This window comes from Phyllobates terribilis, unplaced genomic scaffold (assembly GCF_046119375.1).
Source record: "Phyllobates terribilis strain yellow unplaced genomic scaffold, ASM4611937v1 Scaffold_11__3_contigs__length_659146591, whole genome shotgun sequence".
NCBI classification, from domain to species: Eukaryota; Metazoa; Chordata; class Amphibia; order Anura; family Dendrobatidae; genus Phyllobates; species Phyllobates terribilis.
The window spans coordinates 522,518,561-522,541,635 of NW_027362771.1; the positions used below are offsets into that span (position 1 = coordinate 522,518,561).

At 42.5% G+C, this 23,075-nt stretch overlaps 1 protein-coding gene across 3 annotated transcripts in view; it reads left to right on the plus strand.

The window, feature by feature from the left end:
• LRRTM4 (leucine rich repeat transmembrane neuronal 4) overlaps window positions 1-23,075 on the plus strand; it is an 842,864-nt gene that overhangs the window by 743,608 nt on the left and 76,181 nt on the right. For 2 of the 3 annotated variants that reach the window (XM_073653662.1, XM_073653663.1), the window contains one exon: window positions 10,651-10,734. The exons of the other annotated variant lie outside the window; for it this stretch is intronic. In XM_073653662.1, coding sequence (XP_073509763.1) covers window positions 10,651-10,695 — 45 coding nt within the window. In that variant the 3' untranslated portion in view covers window positions 10,696-10,734. The remainder of the gene's footprint in view (window positions 1-10,650; window positions 10,735-23,075) is intronic. 3 annotated transcript variants of the gene reach the window in all.

The following is a 23,075-nucleotide window of genomic DNA, read 5'->3' on the forward strand; positions in this document are numbered from 1 at the left end:
CGTGTTCAAGCAGCGTTTGCAGATTCCGGCTCACAGACTGGTGTGTGATGTCCCCACGCGTTGGAACGCTATACTGCAGATGTTGGGAAGGATTTGTGAGCAGAAGAGGGCAGTTGTTGAGTACCAGCATCAACAAGGCCGTCGATATTCAGTTCAGACTCCACACATAAGACCTCAGGAGTGGACATGGATGTCAGACATATGTACCATCCTTCAAAACTTTGAGGACTCCACCAAGATGGTGAGCGGCGATGACGCCATAATTAGCGTCACCATCCCGCTTCTCTGTCTTCTGAAATGCTCTCTGCTCACAATCAAAGAGGATGCATTGCAGGCGGAGCACAATGAGATGGAGCAAGGAACCATACAGGGTGATTACACACAGCCCAGTCTCATCTTATCCCAACGTGGATTGGGTGACAATGAGGAAGAGGAGGAGGAGGAGGAAGAACAGGAGCTAGTTTCATGCGCTATGGACAGTACTACCTGCACAGCTGTCATACCGTCTATTCAGCGTGGATGGCCAGAGGACAGAGAGGAGGAGGAGGAGAGCATGGTCAGTCTTCCTCTTGGTGAGAACACGGAAGTCTTGCCTGTTAGCAGTCTGGCATGCATGGCTGAGTTTATGTTACGCTGCCTTTCCCATGACCCTCGCGTTCTCAAAACTTTGGGTGATTGTCATTACTGGTTGGTGACACTTCTAGACCCACGCTACATGGAGAACTTTATATCTCTTATTCCTTAGGCGGACAGGTCTACAAAAATGGGGCTGTACTAGAAGGCCCTTGTTGCAAAACTATTAAAAAAATTCCCATCTGAAGATGCTGGCAGCAGAGGGCACACTTCGTTGGACAACCAAGGAGTACAGGCGAGAGAGGCACAACTTCAATCCAGCAGAGGCAGGGGAACACTGTCAAAGTTCTGGGAGAATTTTCTCAGCCCCTCCCATCGCACAAGTCCTGAGGCGTGGGGTACTCTCACAAGGAGTGCAAAGTTTGGGAAGGTGCTGAGGGAGTACCTTGCCGACTGTACCAATGTCCTCCGTGATTCCTCTGTGCCTTATAATTATTGGGTATCCAAGCTGGATACGTGGAATGAACTGGCTCTCTATGCCTTTGAGGTCCTGGCCTGCCCTGCCGCCAGCGTTTTATCAGAGAAGGTTTTTAGTGCCGCTGGTGGAATTATAACTGATCAGCGCATCCGCCTGTGAACTGAAAATACTGACAGGCTGACTCTTATAAAAATAAACAAGGGCTGGATTGGGCCAGACTTCTCAACACCACCGAATGATAGCAGTGTAACATAAACTCAAATCCAGTGTCTATTTTTGAAAGGTGTATTCCCATGCACCTCTTCACACCCACACATGGGTATACGCTTCCTGATTTTGGCTATTTGCTCTTGTCCTCCACCACCATGTCACCAGGGTGACCGTGGTCCGTGATGCAACACCCACATAATTCTTTTAAAGGGTGTTTTTGATGCCTGTAAAAAAAATTTTTTATTCAGTATGTTCATGTATACTCCGCAGGGGTAAATGTTTGTCAGCCCATACACTTAGTGCATGGGCATTACAAGTGTAGGAGGCCCGCTCCTTTCTAATGGGAACATTTTTTTAAGAGGCCCTCCTCCACGTCTCTTCCAAGGGGCATTGGAGTGCCTCCCAATTTTTGTCAGCCCTTGCATTTACTGCATAGGCAAACACAATGGGAGACCCACTTCCTAATAATGGGAACATTTTTTTATGAGGCCCTCCTCCACGTCTCTTCCAAGGGGCATTGGAGTGCCTCCCAATTTTTGGCAGCCCTTGCATTCACTACATAGGCAAAAACAATGGGAGACCCACTTCCTAATACTGGGAACATTGTTTTCAGGAGGCCCTCTGACCTCCACGTCTCTTCCAAGGGGCATTGGAGTGCCTCCAAATTTTTGGCAACCCTTGCATTCACTGCATAGGCAAACACAATGGGAGACCCACTTTCTAATAATGGGAACATTGTTTTCAGGAGGCCCTCTGACCTCCACGTCTCTTTCAAGGGGCATTGGAGTGCCTCCCAATTTTTGGCAGCCCTTGCATTCACTGCATAGGCAAACACAATGGGAGACTCATTTCCTAATAATGGGAACATTGTTTTCAGGAGACCCTCCTCTAAGACTCTTCAAAGGGGTATTGGGGTACATCCAAAATTTCAAAGTGGTATTGGGGTGCGTCCAAATTTTGGGCAGCCCTGCCACTCACTGCATATGCAATAACAGTATAGGAGACCCACTCTTTAGTAAAGGGAACAATAAAACATAGTCGGCTGATGACTATCTAAGAATAGTGAGGGCCGCCTGCTGGCCATTTAAAAATAGTAAAGGCCGCCTGATGGCCCTATAAAAATAGGCTTTGTGAATTTCAGAGTCGCTCCTTCATAAATGAAACACGATGTGTCTGATGATATCTCACACACCACATGGCCAGATAAGGTTGTAAAATGTTAAAATGACATTTCCTGGTGAATGCATTTGTCACGGTTGAAAGCAATGCAAAAGTGAAAAAACGCATTAAAAACGCCATGTGTGAACATAGCCCAAGGTGTGGAGGAGCATTTTTGTTTTTGGTTATTTATTTTGCTTTATATACAATTCATTACCCTGGAAAGGATGTTCCTTAACATATTTCCCTAGAAAATCCATTTTGGTTTTGTTTTGTTATGTTTTATTGTGAATCCGTAAAAGTGGCGTAATATCTCTGACAATCTTGTTGACAGAAGTGACCTGGGAGTCAGAAATGCTTCCAGGGGTCTTCCCCATGCTGTCCCCATGTCATTTGAGCACTGTTCCCATCGATTTGGACAATTTTTAGGTCCTCTGCAGACCGCCAGGGGGAGCCACCTGAAAAATGCTCGAGTTTCCCATAGACTTACATTGGGCTCGTTGCTCGGGTCGAGCACCCGAGTATTCCAATGTGCTCGACCCGAGCATCGAGTACCCATCACTAGATATTACACAATCTATTAGAAGGAGGAATGTATTAACCGAGGGTGGAACTGATCATGACCCTGGTTTGTGTATATGAAGGCTGCAGCAACACTATAATATACAATATGCTATGTTCGAAGAACGACTACAAAGGACAACTGAAGTAAGCGGTCAATTTGTTGGGTGCGTAATGTAAGACCTTCTTCTTGAGTGACATCGGAGCTGTTGGAAAAGTACATTAGCGCAGATCTCCAGTTTGGATAATTATACACAAGCATAGATTAATTATAAACAGAATTCCTCTTGGGTATAAATGAGTGTCCAATTATGCAGGATCAGCAGATCAGAGCTGAATATTTATGAGATGGAGGGTTAGAGGGTGGCAGTGGGGGTGCCCCTCGCTGTCCTCTCTGCCGGCCATCTCCAAGGTGATACAGAGAGCAGTTTTTTTTTTTATACAAAAAGCAATGGCCATAATTACATTTTCAAACTCCATTCTGTAGAGATAAAGGCAAGTAATTCATGCTTCATGCAGGCTTGGCCTGGAGCCTGTCCGGAATACCAAACTGACAATTATGCTGAATTATGGGAAACTCGAGGATGTAGATTGTTATCCAACCTGAGCCCAGACCAGAGAATTCATTTTCCCTTATTAATGATCTCTGCCGCACTCTGTGGTTAACCGCTGGTCAGCTCCAGAAGCTGACTGTCCTCTTGTAATTGAACAGCTTTCGGACGGACTACCGGGGTAATTGCATCCACTATGGGTGGCTGCATAGGTAGATTCTGGTGTACGAGAGAGGCCATGATGTTCTGACATGATAGATACAGAAAGAAATAATATCTTATGTCTTAGAATAGGTGGAGAAAATTTACTTCTAGTTATTTCAAAAAAAATGTTGAAAGGGATGAGTTATTTCATTTTCATTCATTAGATTTCTTTATGTAAAAAAAAAAAAAGAAATAACATTTGTATTATTTTTACTATGATTTTTAATGTAGGATTTTTTTTTTTTTTTTTTTTAAACTATTTTCTGTGATTGCCATGTTGGAGGATCACATTACACTCCAGCATTAACTGTATAGAAAGTACAAAAGGGTATGGTTGCTTTATGAACAGGAATGAAAGTTACAAGCCAGAAAATGTCTATAGACACTCAAGGCAGAGATGGAATATTATTCCTCCCCTGGCGAACAGCAGGGAAGCCACAAACACAGTTATATCTCTGTATATATTTTATTAGGCCTATAGCAGTACAGTTGAGCTTCAATATATCATTACATATCCTGCCCTCTAATAGTGAGATGACTCTTCTGATCATGTCCCAGTCTACACAGCAAAGCAGGAAATGTTAACTTATTATTTAAAATTTAAAAGAATACATATTTCATTAATTGTGTCTATAAAGTCAAATGGAAACTAGCACTGATTGTGAGGGTTTATAAGGCTATGTGCCCACGTTGCGGAAATGAAGCAGAAAATTTCTGCTTCGTTTCCGCATGTCCTCTCCCAGAAAAACGCATGCGGAATTCCGCACGCGTTTATTGCGCGTTTATCGCGCGCTTATCGCGCGTTTACCACATGCGGAATTGCCTTACGTTTTTAATGCATTGCAGAAGGCAATTCCGCTTGCGGAAACGCAAAATTAACGAACACGCTGCAGATTTTTGAACGCATCATAAACGCTACGGAAAAATCCGCAGCGTGGGCATCGAACTTGCGGAATCCCCTTGGGGACCATGGGGAGCGGATTACTTAGCGTTTAACAAGCGTTTACGCTGCGGAAATTCCGCAGCGTAAACGCTTGAAAAACGCTACGTGGGCACTCAGCCTAAAGCCAGACTCAATATGTCAAGCTGTTATAGATAGGGGTCGACGGCTTCTTTAACTATTGGTTAGTCAGCATTGCAGGCTGACTAGTTAGTTTGGCTCTGACCTCCAGTCGGAGACAGGGCATCCTCATTTTGTCCCCTTTTTATCAAGCTTATGTTTCACAAAAAAGAAAATGGAAAAAAATAGATGTCTCCAGGAAAATATCTAGAAATTAAAATAGAATTATTGAACTTTTTAGGATAATAGTTTAAAACATATAAAACTCAAGGAAGAGGAATATAATTCCTTTACCTATCCTTTATTTGAATAACTGACTGATTTGGTCTTTTTTTTTTACTAGGGGGTGAGGGTTGGGGTCTGCTGGGAGGGATGTGTATATTTTAATAGTTTGATTTCATTACATAAAGTGCAAGGTTTTTTGTTGCATCCAAATTGCAGAAAAATGGGGGATTTACCAAAATTGTGAGACCTATTTACAATGTTTTAGGAAAAAAAAAAAGTTGGCCCAGCTACTAGACAAAGTTCAACATTTTGAAGAAAAAAAAGAGAATAAAAAGTTTACTGATACAAAATGTAGACCTAGGACATACAGTATATCATGTCCACCTGATTTACGTATAGAATTATTCTACATAAAAGACTAATATGGTCAATAAATTGCCTAATATTATAATGGTCCTGAGGTACAGCTTGAATTATGGTTAGCTTAATTCACAATTCTGCAGCCTTCAGAGCTTAAATCTTCTAGCATTTCCATGTCTGCATTACGTTTTATCTTTATACCAGATGCTATACAGTACTCGTGGTATCTGAAAAACTTTTTATAGCACTTCATTATAGAAGTTTAGCTGCAAGAATGCATTGGCATAGTGGAGGGAAGAGTGTTGGCGAGACATATGTCGAGATTGTTGGGTGCCATGGGAAAACCAACAAGCCACTTGACCAGGGTTTCGTAGATATACAGTACAATTAGGGTGTCAAACTGAACCTTTCTCCTATAGGTTAGCTTCATGACAATCTGAGGACTAGATTGCAGGCTGTAATACATGGTAAAAACATGTTTATTAATGATATATATATATACAGTTGTGCTCAAAAGTTTACATACCCCTGCAGAATTTTTCCTTTCATGGCCTTGTTTCAGAGAATATGAATGATAACAAAAAAACTTTTTCTCCACTCATGGTTATTGGTTGGGTGAAGCCATTTATTGTCAAACCACTGTGTTTTCTCTTTTTAAATCTTAATGACAACCAAAAACATCAAAATGACCCTGATCAAAATTTCAGAAACCCCAGTTCTTAATACCGTGTATTGCACTCTCTAACATCAATGACAGCTTGAAGTCTTTTGTGGTAGTTGTGGATGAGGTTCTTTATTTTCTCAGATGGTAAAGCTGCCCATTCTTCTTGGCAAAAAGCCTCCAGTTCCTGTAAATTCCTGGGCAGTCTAGCATGAACAGCACGCTTGAGATCTCCCCAGAGTGGCTCAATGATATTGAGGTCAGGAGGCTGAGATGGCCACTCCAGAACCTTCACTTTGTTCTGCTGCAGCCAATAACAGGTCGACTTGGCCTTGTGTTTTGGATCGTTGTCATGTTGTCCAAGTACGTCCCATGTGCAGCTTCCGGGCTGATGAGTGCAAATTTGCCTCCAGTATTTGCTGATAACGTGCTGCATTAATTTTTCCTTCAAATTTTATCAAGTTTCCTGTGCCTTTGTATCTCACACATCCCCAAAACATCAGCGATCCACTTCCGTGCTTTACTGTAGGAATGGTGTTCCTTTCATCATAGGCCTTGCTGACGCCTCTCCAAATGTAACATTTATTGTTGTGGCCAAAAAGTTCAATTTTGGTCTCATCACTCCAAATTACCTTGCTCCAGAAGTTTTGAGGCTTGTCTCTGTGCTGTTTGGCGTATTGAAGGCAAGATACTTTGTGGCATATGCGCAGTAATGGCTTTCTTTTTGCGACTCGACCATGCAGCCCCTTTTTTCTTCAAGTGCCTCCTTATTGTGCATCTTGAAACAGCCACACCGCTAGTTTTCAGAGAGTCCTGAATTTCAGCTGATGTTATTTGTGGGTTTTTCTTTGCATCCTGGCAGTTGTGGTTGAAACGTTTGTTGGTCTACCTGACCGTGGTTTGTTTTTTACAGAGCCCCTGATTTTCCATTTGTTAATCACAGTTTGAACGCTGCTGACTGGCATTATCAATTCCTTGGATATTTTTTTGTATCCCTTTCCTGTGTTATACAGTTCAACTACCTTTTCCCGTAGATCCATTGACAATTCTTTTGCTTTCCCCATGACTTACAATCCAGAAACGTCAGTGGCTGGATGAAAGATACAAGAGTCTGTCTGGATCCCAGAAACTCACTCAGTTTTTATGCACACACACTGATTACAAGCAAACAGGTCACAGATGAGGATGTTACCTTTAGTAGCCATTCATACCCATTCGTGTCAAATTCTGTGCATGTTATCATGCCAAAATCACCAGGGTATTTGAACTTTTGATCATGGTCATTTGGATGTTTTGGTTGTCATTAAAATTTAAAAAGAGAAAACACAGTAGTTTGACAATAAATGGCTTCAGCCAACTAATAACCATGAGTGGAGAAAAAGTTTTTTTTGTTATCATTCATATTCTCTGAAACAAGGCCAAGAAAGGAAAAATTCTGCCGGGGTATGTAAACTTTTGAGCACAGCTATATATATATATATATATATATATATATATATATATATATATATATATGACTCAAGGTTACAAGTCCATCTTCAGAGATCTTGATGTTCCTTTGTCCATGGTGTGCAACATAATCAAGAAGTTTACAACCCATGACACTGTAGCTAATTTCCCTGGACATGGACAGCAGAAAAAAATTGATAAAAGGTTGCAACACAGGATAGTCTGGACGGTGGATAAGCAGCCTCAATCAAGTTCCAAAGAAATTCAAGCTGTCCTGCAGGCTCAGGGTGCATCAGTGTAAGTGCAAACCGTTTGTCAACATTTGAATGAAATGAAACACTGTGGCTGGAGACCAAGGAGGACCCCACTGCTGACACAAAGACATAAAAAAGCTAAACTGCAGTTTGCCAAAATGTACATGACTAAGCCAAAATTCCTCTGAGAAAGAGTCTTGTGGACAGATGAGACAAAGATAAAGCTTTTTGGTAAAGCACATCATTCTACTGTTTACTGAAAATGGAATGAGGCCTACAAAGAAAAGAACACAGTACTTATAGTCAAATATTGTGGAGGTACAAAGATGTTTTGTTTTGTTTTTCCTGGCTCTGGATGCCTTGACTGTGTGCAAGGCATTATGAAATCTGAAGATTACCAAAAGATTTTGGGTCACAATGTAGTGCCTAGTGTCAGAAAGCTGGGTTTGCGTCCTAGGTTATGGGTCCTCCAGCAGGACAATGACCCCAAACATGCTTCAAGAAGCACCAATAAATGGATAAATGGATGGAAACAAAGCGCTGGAAAGTTCTGAAGTGGCCAGCATTGAGTCTGGATTTTAATTCCATTGAACACCTGTGGAGAGATCTTAAAATTGCTGTTGAGAGACCTTGAGCTGTTTGCAAAAGAAGAGTGATCCAAAATTCCAGTTGAGAGATGTGAGAAGCTCGTTGAGAGTGATTGATTGTAGTTATTTATTCCAAAGGGTGTGCACTGTGCAACCAAATATTAAGTAGAGGGTGCTAACAATTTTGCCTGCCCATTTTAGGGGTTTTGTGTGAAATTATGTCCAATTTTCCTTTTTTTCTCAGTTTTTTTTTTGTGTTGTTCCAATACACACAAAGGAAATAAACATGTGTATAACAAGACAGGTGAAATTGCAATCATTTTCTGGCAGAAATACTTAATTTTCCGGAATAATTTCAAGGGTACCAACACTTTCAGCCATGACTGTATACACAAAATGATTCCTTAAAAAAACCCCAAAAAAACATAAATATTCATATAGTATTATATAGTATTATACTGATATATAATTTTGTGGGGAAATATTCAGTACAATGTGTATTTTCTTGTTGGCAATTCTTGCTTAACCTGGGGATTAGGTTCTACTCAGATTGACATCTATCTCTTTATGCACACTAAAACATGATAATCAGTCGATCACTGCTTAGGACCAGCCACGGGACTCCTAAATCTCAAATAAGAAGTAATTTTACCAAATCTTTTCCCACAAACCTACATCAATCTGCCAAACTCCTCCTGCTCACAGATCAGATTGCATGTTGAATTTGACAAATGCCATTTAGTCCATAAATGATATTAGATGGACAGACTTCATCCCTACCTTTACCAACAGTATTAGATGACTCATTACACGCTATTGCATATCTTAACCTACGCCCCATGACGAGAGGACATATCCCTGACTTTTAATTTATTCTTCTCCATTGAGTTTTGAAAAATGTGGATTTCCAGCCAAAAGTTGGCCATACACATTAGATTAGTTGTTGGACGTAATTTTGTTTGACAGCGATCTCTACAGGCTCTCCCATATACAGTAATGCTCTACCAAGCATTCTAGCATGGTCCATGAGAGAGGAGCTGCCAGATCCTTATATCCTGACATCCCCCCACATAATCTGTCAGAGGACAGTTGGACACCCCTGTGCAGATTAGAAGGCTGGTCAATCCTGTGGAAATTGTTGGGTTCAGACAAGCTTTATCCAATGTGTATGGGGAGCTGCCTTTTAGTGATTAACTCCACCATCGCTACTCTTCCTGTATTACAACTAATGTTTAGAGTAACCATCATTTTCATGTTTATTTCATAAATCATAGTACACGTGAAAATAAGAAACTTTGTAATATATCTTTTCAGAGAAATCTGCTTCTTTCTCCTCCTGGACTAATCATTCTCAAAATTCTCTATTCTCGATTAAAATCTGTATTCACTGAAGACAGGCTTTCCCATTACTGAGATAAGAGATGGCAGCTGGTACTGATTAGATTCTATAAAGACCGGATGGGGGAGGAGCTCTGCCTCTAGCTCTACCTTCGCCCTCAACTCCTCCCATCTACATAGAATCTTATCAGTACCAACTGCCATCTCCTATCTCAGTAATGTAACATTCTGTCTTCACTGAATACATATTTCACCCAGAATTGAGAATTTTGAGAGTGAGTGATCAGTTTAGGAAGAGTAAGAAGCAAATTTCTATGATAAGATATATTGCAAACTTTCTTATTTTCATGTGTACAATTAATTTATAAAATAAAAATTAAAACAATGGTTACTCTTTAAGTTCTTTCTTCGAGTAATTGGTGTAAGTTTTAGATATTCTGTGTAAACTTAGATGTTTGGCATACCACATGAGTTAAATGTAATGCAGCCCTGTGTATGTATTTCATGCTTCAAGACGTAGTACATTTTCTTGGCTCATTCATTCACACGCACATCTTTCTCCCCGATGACCAACCTGCATTTATACAAGTGCGTAGGACATTCCTATTTTATTCAAGCAAATAAGAAAACAAGACCATTACTTAGCTGGCACACCTCGCCTCCATTCATGACTTTCTCAGAAGTGGGAGAGAAGAGCATATACATTCAGCTGCCTCTATTCATTATGCTATTCCTTGTTACCAAGGACATTGTATGTTCTCAAAGGGAATTTCATTTCACAATTTCTTCCATTTATCCCTTCCTTCTCCGTCATATTCATGCTCTTCTGGCTGGACATAATTATTACTATCACACTTGAGCAAAGTATTTGATTGCATGCCGTCATTCTCTTCCAATCTTCTGCTAACTGATCAACGAAAATAATTTTGTGTAAAGGTAACATCACAATGATATTCTGAAGCCCCTGTTTTCTGTCCACAGGCCAGGTACAGTCAGGTCTCCACAGTGCAAGCCTCCCTTTGCTGACCCAAACCTTGAGCTGAGCTGAGACCACATGCCTAGGAGGTGAGACATATTTCAGTATTTGCATCAGTTAGCACCGGATTGTCGCAGCCGAGCATGCATGATAGTCGCCATTCTTGTCAACCATTTGTATCTTCTGAAGCCTCCATTATTAGTAGATTCTTGTATAATAATCCAGAAATTATAATTATTATTAACACTACTTATCTTCTGGGTAACATATAAATCCCATCCCATTGTTCAATACTTTACTGATGAACCCTAATTGAATAGAAGGCAATCTTTTCAGAACCAGTTCCGAATGGAAAGAACTGTGGACCGTTGAGTGGGGCAATCTGGGATGCCTTCTATTCTTTTTAATCTTAGAACCTATAAGACTTTGAATGAATTGATATGTGCCTTATTGTGGTAGGCTATTTTTAGGCTCAGCTTCTATCCTGCAACTATTTCAGCTTCATGTGCTTTCCTCCTAAACTGTAGCCTGTTGTCTCTGCCCTTCCTAAGACTGTACATGCTTTTGTCTCTATTTATATGGAGAGATCTTTTTACAACCTCATCCCCCTCCCAGCAGCTATCTCTAACACTGAGAGAAGGGATGGAGAGAAGAGATAGATGTCAGAATCAAGAACAGGAGTTCTGATGGATTTGTGACATTTTTGAGGAGAACTCAACTTCCAGATACTCTGCAGTAGCAAAACGGTAGAAAATAATGAAAGAAGACTATTTAGAACATTGCATAACTTTTTTAAAGCAATATATAAAAAAAATGCTTTACACTGTGTACGTAGCCATTAACGAGGTTATCTAGGAATTTTGTTTTTACTATGGGCCTAAAAACTAATAGGCAGATAGTTGGATAAGAGTTTAAATAACCTGCCTGCTGTACCCGACACCAACTCAGAGTGGTTACTGACCGCTACTGCTGGCGATCCAACTGCTTCCCGTCAACAGAGCAGCTCTTCCTCTTCCAGGCTGCTTTGTCGATGAGGCTTGACTGGTGGCATCATGCCGATTGACAACCGGCTTCCTTCAGTTAGGCTTTGGGTAGCCGACTATCAATAAGCATGACGTGGGTAGTCACACCCCGTCAACCAAGCCTAGCGGAAGAGAAGCCGCTGCTCTGTCGATGTGACCTCATCGGAAGCTATTGAATCACCGGCAAAGGCAATCGTTGACCTCTTTGTATCGGCAGAGATCGGAGCCGTAAATCTTTAATCAGCTGAACAAACCATACGAGTGTTTGGAGGGACAGGTAAAATAAATGTGGGCCGACAGCTATTTCAGGTTTATGGACACTTTAAGTAGACAACAAGACAAAGTGCTACATTTACTGGGAATAAAGCGCACGTGTATTGATTTATTTATGCCATGCCATGATATGTACACACTGCACTGCGATAGACTTAGTGGTGCTGTGTGACCTTCGAGTTGGCATTAAAAATATTGCCTTGTGCTTTGCATTCCCTGTAGTAAGTGCAGAATCTATACCATTATATAAATGGAAGAGATCAGGCAGTATAAATAGCAACCATTTAGCATTTGAGAAACGACAGTGTGGGATCCCTGCGATGGTTCATGACCTGAAGGTGTGTGGGGGAAGGCAGGGGGATAAAACAGTGAGAGTGATTGCTTATGTGTGGGACATTCAGAAAAACGAATGCCGTCTCAGAGAAAAGATCAACCCTAAAAATGAGGACTGGTTGTAAGTCAATTCATTTTCTTTAGGACTATTATAAATTGACAGTAGAATTTGCCGCTCAGGGCTTGGTGTATGTTTAACCCTTTATGCCCAGTGGTCATTGGACCAATTCCTCATCTAGCAGTTCCATAGAGAGGTCCTCTAGACAGGGTCATCCTGTAAATGCTCTTGTTTGGAGTTTTCCAAGGACCGCTGAGCAAGCTGTTGATATGTTTGCTTTCGAATCTCTCCCGATGTATTCACTCCTCTCCCTCAACATGACAATGAACAGGACAATGAACCGTATTCCTCACAGCCTGTGCACTATGCGCTATCAGGATTCTTCGGTTTCAGTGCTGGGAGACTGCAAGTGTGCCATTTGCATACATGTCAACTAGATAGGCGTGGCCGGGTAAGTCTAGTCGGAATGTGGCCAGAAGTATGCAAATAGTTGCTTAAATTTGGCTCAACTCAAGGCTGAGCTAAAAGTTTGCGACATTTGGAGTTCTTAAGACATTTTTGCCCAGCTCTGCCAAAGTGGGTAGAGCTTTGCGCAGGACGGGGATGTGTCAACCCGGTTAGTCAAACTCATGTTGAGTGGTGGTGTTTCTTACACCATAAATCTTACTCCAGTCTATTCCCCGACAAATCTTACTCCAGTCCACACCTGCAGTAAGACCTGTGGCGAGGCACACAAGAAAGCATGGAAGCGCACACTACTTTTCAGGCGCTCCTCATTCATTAAGAGGCATGCAACTCTTTATGAATCAGGAGCATCAGACTACATTATGCTTCCACGTAAAGACTGGCAAGAAAAACGCCGGTTTCGATGACTCGGGACCAATATATTTTAACATTTGCAGAAAAACAAGTGACCTGCACTTTCTTAATTAAAGAAAATTAAAGAGAATATTTTTGAGTTTGTCACTTTTCATTTTTTTCTTTCAAACCCTTTAAGATCGGTCTAATTTTCATAATGTAGCCCAGAACATATTTTCTTTCAGTAATATCCACCACAATTTCTTTGATATATTAGTGGTCACTATTTTGAATACACTCAAACTAGGAAGACTCTACAGAGAAAAAGAACATCCAGGGATTTAATCAGAGTCAAAAGGAAATTTTTCCCCTTTATATGGAAAAATTGGCATCCACCTAGTGTGGGTTTTGGATGATAGGTTAGACTTCTTGAACCTCTATTTTTCAAATCATATTAACTACAGAAATATTGTACCTTAACGGGAATCTGTCAGTAGGATCAACCCTTCTAAGCCGTCTATATGGGCATATATGTCATAGGAAGCTGAATAAAATTATACCTGAATATCTGTTATCTGATGTCTTATTCCAGAGAAATCCATGTTTTTCTTATGTGTAAATGGCCTGTTAAGATTTATGGGCCTCCAGAGATTATTGTGAATAAAAAGGGGGAGTTACCAGTGTGAGGCATGTAATAACTGACAGTCTGCTCTCCTGATCTACATGTCTCACACTGGTAACGCCTCCTTTCATTTAAAATAATCTCTGGAGGCAGATTCTCAGGGAGATCTATGTCCAGCCCATAGATCTTAACAGCTCATTTACATATAAGAAAAATGTGGATTTCTCTGGAATAAGACATTGATCCTACTGTTAGATTCCATTTAACTTGTCTCTAAACCTTTAAAGCTTAAGATGTAGGGCACAAGATCTTAAACAAACTTAAAAAAAGTTTGCCTTTGACGAATGCCTAGATGGATGCCAACTGTGGGATGTTCATCATTTATAGACTCACATGTTTAAAAAAAAAAAACATTTTTATTGAAAAGTTCTCAGTTACTAATTGTTGCCCACTTGTCTCCTGTAGGCTTTTTATTTTACTGTAAAAAATGATAACTCCACTCAAGAAAGTTTTAAGGGGTTGTCTCATCTTAATAAATGGTTAAAATTGCAACATGCTTATGAAAGCAAGCAACTTTGGAATTTACTTCTTATTAAAAATTCTCTTCATTCCCAATAATAAAGGTTTATATTTTATTGTTTACTGTTCATTGCCTAGGTCACCGGCCTCCTCTGCAGTCAATCACTTGAAAACACCACTCCAGCAATTTTTTTTATTGCAGCAATTTTTTTATTTGCTACTAATCAAATGTCCCTGCCCTCGGTGCTATACTTACTAGCTGTCGTCTTCACCTTTTATCAGCGCCTCTCGGACCCGCGGCGCCATCTTGTGACCTCAATTTCTGACAGGCCGAAAGTTAGAGTTAACGATCACAAGCACTCAGTATAAGTCTATGAGGGCCAGAACAATGGTCTCATAGACTTACATTGAAGAGTGACCTCCAATTCACTTCAGCAAACACTGGTGCGATCCAGCAGGTCACAACCTGCTGAAGACGGACCAGAGCGGCGGTGATAGAAGGTGAAGACGGTAAGGCAGGTAAGTATAAGACTAGGGGCAGGGACCTTAAATTAGAAGCACCACTCGAGCGCTGCAATAAAAAAAACCACTGGAGTGGTGCTTGACAGCTCTTTGCAGGTGCTGCTCTGAATCTGGCCAAATCCAGCCAGTTTCAGTGCCTTGCGCTCCTCCAGTGTTGCAGAGGCACAGCTGCTTGCAGCATGGGGAGCACACAGCCTGGACCAGCAGCTCAATCACGCCGATGGTTCATACTACCGATCATTAGGAGCGCACCGCCCCCGGCAGGCAATAAGCCAGGAGACAGAGGTGCGGTGCACTCTAGAAGTTCTAATACATCAGCAACTAACTACATAAACACATAAACCATTATAATATCTGTCCTGTATCAATAATCAAAGTCAGATACAGAGGAAACTTTATGGCAAGACATTAAAAAGTAACTGTCTATGTCATACATGACCCCCCGTCCTATTACTTTTACTGTCTTTGATTTCTTGTAATGTAAATTCTTCCAAATTATCCCAATGCAGACGATCTTATCCAGTCCGCTTAGCAGTTCGCCTATTAAATCCACCCAAATCATTAAAGAATCATTTTGTTTGTGCCGGAGGATGCGGCCAGCTTAAGTTTCAGATTAGATGTGGGGAAGCGAAATGAACAGGAGCACAGATTTCTTAACAAAACATGATTTTTCATCTTGTTCTTTAGACTGTGTACAGCAAACTCCCGCTTCTCTCATTAGATGTTAATAGGCTGCGCTCTGTTTTCTTTATAGCGAGGGCTTCTGCTAGCACAATACTGAGCCAGCAAACAGAATGGAAATAGTACATAAATATAGATAAGATTCATTTAGATGAATAGCAATTGCATTGAACGTACATTAACTTTTGTGCTACTAAAAATGAAATGACCAAGGATAAAAATCTCTTAGGGGCAATGAAATAAAGCTGAGAAGCAAGGATCAGATGCCAAGAAAGCCAACTTGTTACTTCTCGCCAGCCTTTGTTGTCTGCTGTACTGTTTGTAGTGGATGGGTAATTGCTTCTGCTTCCTTTTTTTTTTTACATTTTTTTAGCTTATCTTTTGTTATATGTCTCCTATTATTTATGGCAGGCATCAACTGAAAAGAAGAATCGGGTTAGATTTACTAAACAAAATGGGTATTGGAGGGCGTGGATAGGTATATTCTCCAAGGGTGGCAACAATCAGGTCATAATTAGAAAAGCCAAGACCCCAAGCAAACTTCTGAATGAGCTTCTTTCATCCCTTATTTCCCACTCATCGCATCCAGGCCCTCCTACTCTGCCACCTACCCTTGCTCCCTGTCTCCTATATTCCCCCTTCATGATTGCAGGGCCATCACGTCCTGCTACCTGCTCTGACAGCAACTTGGTACACACAACGGTCATACTACAGAAGGGTCCAATGGTGATGTGTGGTAGAGCATTTAGCAGGGCACAGCAGCAGACTTTGGCCAAACAGTTTACTGCCGGTCCACAAGCCGGTCCAATTTCCAGTCCACAAGCTGCTCTCCAGCAAGAAACGAGATATGAGCTGCAGAGGCATGTCTTAGGTAGATGCGCCCAGCATGGGGGCACATCTGCTATCGTTGCATTATATTTTCTATGAAAATGTAAAGGCACCAGGGCACTCTAAACTGTCAGGTTCCATAGTATTTGCAGGGTTTAAATTATTTATAATTTTTTACTGTGATCTCTCAGAGAAAACATGATCATAGTAATATTTTTATCAACCTTCCTTGTTTAGCTCCACTCAGTGGACCTAGTGGACAATCTAATGCACACATGTAAAACTCCTGCCCGTGGGCCAAATCTGGCCCGTAGGGTGGTTATATTTGGCCCCCGACACCAGAACAGCCACCCCCATGTGGTGCCCATTATACTGTATGGAGGACTATGTGGGGCCATTATTCTGTAAAGAGGACTATGGGGGCCAATTATTCTGTATGGCGGACTATGTGGGGTCTATTAATCTGTATGGAGGACTATGTAAGGCCCATTATTCTCTCTGGAGAACTATGTGAGGCCCATTATACTGTATGGAGGAATATGTGGGGGCTATTATTCTGTATGGAGGACTATGTGGGGCCCATTATTCTATATGGAGGACTATGTGAGGCGCATTATTCTGTATGGAGCATTAAATGGGGCCCATAATTCCATATGGAGGACTATGTGAGGCCCATTATTCTATATGGAGGACTAGGTGGGGCCTATTATTCTGTATGGAGGACTTTGTGGGGCCTATTACTCTGTATGGAGGACTATGTGTGGACTATTATTCTGTATAGAGGACTATGTGGGGCCCATTATTCTGTATGGAGCACTATGTGGGGCCCATTATTCTGTATGGAGGACTATGTGTGGCCCATTATTCTGTATAGAGGACTATGTGGGGCCCATTATTCTGTATAGAGGACTATGTGGGGCCCATTATTCTGTATGGAGGACTATGTGAGGCCCATTATTCGGTATGGAGGACTATGTAGGGCCCATTATACTGTAAGGAGGACTATGTGGGGCCCATTATTCTGTATGGAGTACTAGGGGGTCCATTATTCTGTATGGAGGACGATATGGGTCCCATTATTCTGTAAGGAGGACTATATGGGGCCCATTATTCCATATGGAGGACTATGTGGGTCCCATTATACTGTATGGAGGACTATGTAGGGCCCATTATACTGTAAGGAGAACTATGTGGGGCCCATTATTCTGTATGGAGGACTATGTGGGGCCCATTATTCTGTTTAGAGGACTAGGGGGGCCCATTATTCTGTATAGAGGACTATGTGGGGCCCATTATTCTGTATAGAGGACTATGTGGGGCCCATTATTCTGTATGGAGGACTATGTGGGACCCATTATTCTGTATAGAGGACCATGTGCGGCCCATTATTCTGTATGGAGGACTTTGTGAGGCCCATTATTCTGTATGGAGGACTATGTGGGGCCCATTATACTGTATACTGGTTGGCCTGTGACATTGTCCAAGTTTTTCATTTTGGCCCTCTGTGTGTTTAAGTTTTTACATCCCTGATCTAATGGGTTAGTTTGACCCTTCACCCTAGTACTGAATATTGACTATGCTGTTGTCATTTACAGTATAGGGTCGCCACCTGGTGTCTTATGTTTGCCTTACTTTGCCTTTCCTGATGAGATTACCTCTTTGATCCAAGATGGCTACTGCAGTGGCATAGTGCCCAGTGGTAAGTCTGAACCATGCTTCTACATCTCTGGTCCAGAAAAGGCAGGGGAGATGTGGTTTGGATTTACCACTGCACTCCCTCCGCGTCACACCCGGCATCCACCGTGCGCTCTGCCTCTCCCCGTGCATTGGGAAAATGCGCGGTGGATGCTGGGTGTGACGCGGGGGGTAACCCCGCCCACAACCCCACAGCCACTGCGGGGACCCCAGCGCTGAGTCACGCCTCACTTGTCGTGACATCAGCGCGGGGTCACGGGATACCTGTGAGCGGCCACCGATATCGCCTCTCAGAGGCATTATCAGCAACATAAGGTATTTAAGTCTAAAGGTCTTAGGGGCCCCAAGGGGATACATTGGGGGGGGGGGTAATATAAAGTAGTGTACAACTTCTTTAATGAACAGTTGTCCTATTCATGCTTTCTATAGAAACTACTTTTGTTACCTCCCCTCGATTATTATTTGGACTGGGAAAAGTAAATACTGGGGAACTCCATGTGTGCTATCCTGATTAGGGGATCTCTTTATTATAGGTCTCATCTGTAATATCAATTTCGTATACTACCAGGGTTTTCCTATCTAAATCGATAAGTCTGCAGTCAATCTGTGTGACTGCAGACTTATAAATAACCCCAGTGCACGCACAGTGAATTGCAAGGATTCGCAGGTTTCTGAGCCGCGACCGGAGTGTATGTATGAGTTATACATACTTCCGGCATGAGCTTGTCCAGTGGGCGTGGCCTCTCTCCACACACTTGTATTGAGCAAGGCAGCGCCCTCAAGTCGGCCACACCCACTGGACCACTGTGTCACTAGCCGGGTACTGCCTCGCTCCATACAAGTGCATGGAGTGAACCCGTGCTCACTGGATGAGCTCTGGCCGGGAGTATGTATAACGCATATGACTCGCCCCCTGGGCCTGGTGTGGACGTGTGTGGGATACCCGGAGCCGGGTCTCTGGGGGTTGTAGAATCCGTGGCAGTGACCCGGTCCCGTGGCTCAGGGTGGTCAGGCCAATGGCGGTATTTTGTGGGGGTTTTACGTTAATTGTCCGACTACGCACCCGTGGATTGCAGTCAGTGCGGACCGCCGCTGCAAGGCAGACCGCTGGGGCTGGTGGTGTATGCAGCTGAGGTAGTGTGACTCCCCACGGGAAGAGTGGAGCCCCAGGGCAGTGTAGTTGATGGTGAGGGTGATAGTGCACGGGAGTCCCAGCACTAGTAGTGCTGGTGCGGCGATGAAGCAGGAACGACTCAGAGTCTTTGCAGTGCAGTTCAGGGTCTTTACTGGAGATATTAAGGCAGACCCTCCCGGGAGTACTGGCTAACATAAGGGGCCTGGTCAGTCTGTGAGCAAACAGGAGTTCCCCTGGCCAGGTGGAGTTGTAGGCCTCCCCGTCTATCTGCACTCTTTCTGGCTACCTTGCTGTAAGCGGGTAGAAGTAGCCCACGTCCCTGAGTATACCGTGTGGTGCTCACCCGTATGGCTGGTGACTTGGGGCCTTCTGTTAGCCTCCGCTCCTGGATGGCGGTGCTGGTCCCTTCCTTGTGACTGAGCCTCCAGGCTTCTATGGCAAGAGGACCTGGAATCCCCTGCCGGCTGGTTTCTGCTGCTGGGTGGATATCAGTCCCCACAGCCTCGGACTCCGGTGTCCGGTATTTGGTTTCTTCTGCCAGGGCGAGCTATATCTCTGCTTAGCTTCCGGCCCCTGGTCTTCAGCTACTGCTCCTACAGAGCTCCTGCTGTAACTCTCCCTGTGTCTGGAACTGTCTCCAGGCTCTGACTCAACTGACTAATCCCGCCCCAGACCCAGTTTATAAGGGCAGATTCCTCCTCTCCCAGGTCTGGGCAGGAAGTGTTGTATGCTTAAGGGCTCCTGACAAGAGAAACCTCCCACTTGCTCTCAGACGTAATATTCCTATTACTGTGGCAACCAGACCCCTGGGGTGCCACACATACATACCCTCCGATCCCGGCTCAGAAATCGGTGACTCCTCACAGTGCATAGTGCATGCGTTTGGGGGATTCATAAGTCTGCAGTCACATAGAGTGACGGCAGACTTATCGATTTGGATCGGACAACTCCTTTAACCTTCTATCAACCTTCTATCATCTTACGCTAATCCTCACACTTGGTATAGATATTATCTCAATACATCTATTTATTTCCAGGTCACAATTATATCATTTTGCATTTGAGATATGTATATACTGATAGTCCCTTTCCAGCCCTTGGATTGAATATAGATGAAGTCTTGGACATATACTGGGACAGGGTTAAATACTGGAGCCAGACCAATCCTGTTTGTGAGGCAGTTAATGAAAACTGATGAAAAAGGAAGTATCTATGGTCCAAAATTCTTGCATGGTAAAGGGTGTTGTGCCTGAAGAAGGGAAACCATACTCGGGCAGCAAGTTCTAGAGTGAACAAATATCAAAGAGCTGAGGGATTCCTTATTCCAAGCAAATGGGGCCTACAGCAAGCGTACTAGATAAGAATTGAAAGTGTAGCTAGAACTGACGGTCATAGAGAAGATGGCCAGGCTGGGTCATGTGTTCTCCTAAGGGAAAATGAAGATGCAGTAGCACACCAAGGGGTATGTGGTCCACATCAAATGGAAATTGAGAATAGTCGTGAGGGGTTGTAGCGACCCATTTCAGGGCGTGTGACTGTAGGATAGGGCATCAATGTATGATCGGCCGCGGCCGCCGGGATGTACTGCACATCTGCCTTCTATTCAATTGAATGGGAGGCAGATCTGCAGTACACTGCGGCGGCCACTATCACTTGACGGTGGAGCCCCGCAGGTGAGCACTTCCGGCCGGCGGCTGCCGGCACTGATAACAGCTGATCGGCGGGGGTGCCGCGTCATCATACATCAATGTAAAAGTAGTGGACAACACCTTTAAGTATTACACAGCATCCATTCAGATGAATATTTGTCTGTGTAATGCCAGAAAGGACAGATCCTTCTGAGCAAGAGATGCTCTTAGTATCTACTCTGTGTTTTGATCAGAAGATGAAGATCCTGAATAGAGGACCAGAGGATGAGTTCTCAGAAATAGGTAACATTATTGGCCTTTCTCTATAGAATATTGAGTTCATACAAGCTTTTACCTATTTACCTTTTTGTTGAATTTGTACTCTACTTTCTCACAAAACAAATTTAATGTAAATTTGTGCCATGTAAAACCCTTGACAAGCTGCAAGTCGTGTATGACAACTGCTTGATGATCACAGACACATATAGCACAAACATCTCCCAAGGGAATAAACAAATGTTTTAGGTTTTTTTTTTTCTTCAAAAAAAAAATGGTAATCTCACACCGCTCATCTTCAGATATTTTGAGCCAAGAGCAAAGATAAGGAAGGACACATCTGTAAATCTAAGTAGTATTCCGAATTTCCAACTTAAATAAAATAGAAGTTTTGTGAAATGGTTTCAGGTCTTATCTGACAGCTGAGCAGAAACACTCTGCTTGGAAACACGCTGTTTACACCTGGCAGATTATGTTTGGAGTGCCTATAGGTATAACAGTAGCGCTGCTACGAGTTAAGAAAATAGTTTCTTGGCTTGTGTCACCTCTATATAAATCAGGAATGTGTGAATGTGAACCAACGTGATATTTACTTTGCGTCTGGACGAACACAGAGGCGCCCAGTGCAGGTCCTTAGGCTCACCACAAGAAATGATTCTGATCTCTACAGAATAAGAAGGAATCTAATTTTTATTTCATTGAAATATTTTTTATAAAGTCTTCTCCAAATAGAGCTGTCTTCTATTAAAGCTTTGGATTCCATTATTATCAGAGCTTGAGAGGACTGAGGGATCATCTACGACCCTGGTGGGCCAGTCATTTATATAAGGACTGCCAAGTTAGATGAGTGGCCATTTTTTTTTCTCATTTTAAGGCTAGGTTCAGACGAGTGTCATCCGAGAAAATCTTAGCAATTATACAAGTCACAGTCTGATCTGATAAGAGTGTGACCATAGTGTAATACGATTCTCTCGGATGAGAAGAAGATGAAGAAAAAAATGTCTCCTTCTTCTCCATTCTGTCAGTCCATGGAAATCGGTGCATCCGATGTCATCCGAGTGCAATTAAGTCTAAAAAAAGTCCTAGACAATAACACGAAGGTCCATGAGCAATATTTAAACCTACAAAGAAACAAAGGTCCTCCAGAAACTTTCTGGAGGACCTTTGTTTCTTTGTAGGTGTTCGTCATCTCAGTGCAGTCCAATGGTTTCCACAAACTCATTGACTTGCATGGCCAAGTGCGATCTGAATATTGGATCCAAATCGGTCAGGCTGCGATTTTTTTCTCAGACTGATGCAGTCCAAGGAAAAGATCTGACATGTGCGCGGCCCCTTAGACTAACATAGGCCCGAGTACGATTCGATGTTTTGCCGGATCGCACTCGGACCGAGAATACGGCCGTGTGCACGAGCCCTTAAGGTCTTGAATATTTGTTCCAATGCCCAGATAGTTTATACACTCCATATTTCTACATCTTGGCGCCAAGACTCAGTTTTAAAAAAAAAAAATTGAAGTTTTTTGTTTTTCAAGTTTTTCTGAAAAAAAACAAAACAAACTAGTAACTTTTTTTCTTGAGTTGCACTATAGGATGTTAAAAAAAGTGCAACTCAAGAAAAAAAGAAGAACTTATACAGTTGGAATGAGACATAATGTTGCAAATGTCGAGATGGAAAAATGAACAAAGAACACAACATTCTTTACAGAAAAACTGCGTTGTAAGCAAACAAGGAGATGGGGAATTGGCCCACGGGTCAGGAAAAATGCATGAAGGAGAAAACAGATGCTAGACGCTTTCTGCCCATTTTGGATACATATATATTACAATTTACTTATTTGATTTTATTTGTAACTTTCCTTAGGATTTCAGTCAAGCTTTAGGCCTAGTGCCCATGAAGCAGAAATGCCCCAGATTTTTTCTGCAGCTCCCTGGCAGGAAAAAGGCATGCGGGCATTTCCTCTCTGGCAGGAAAAACATGCGTTTTTCCTGCCAGATAGAAGTGTTTGTCAAGCATTTCTGCATGCGGGTTATCAAGCACTTT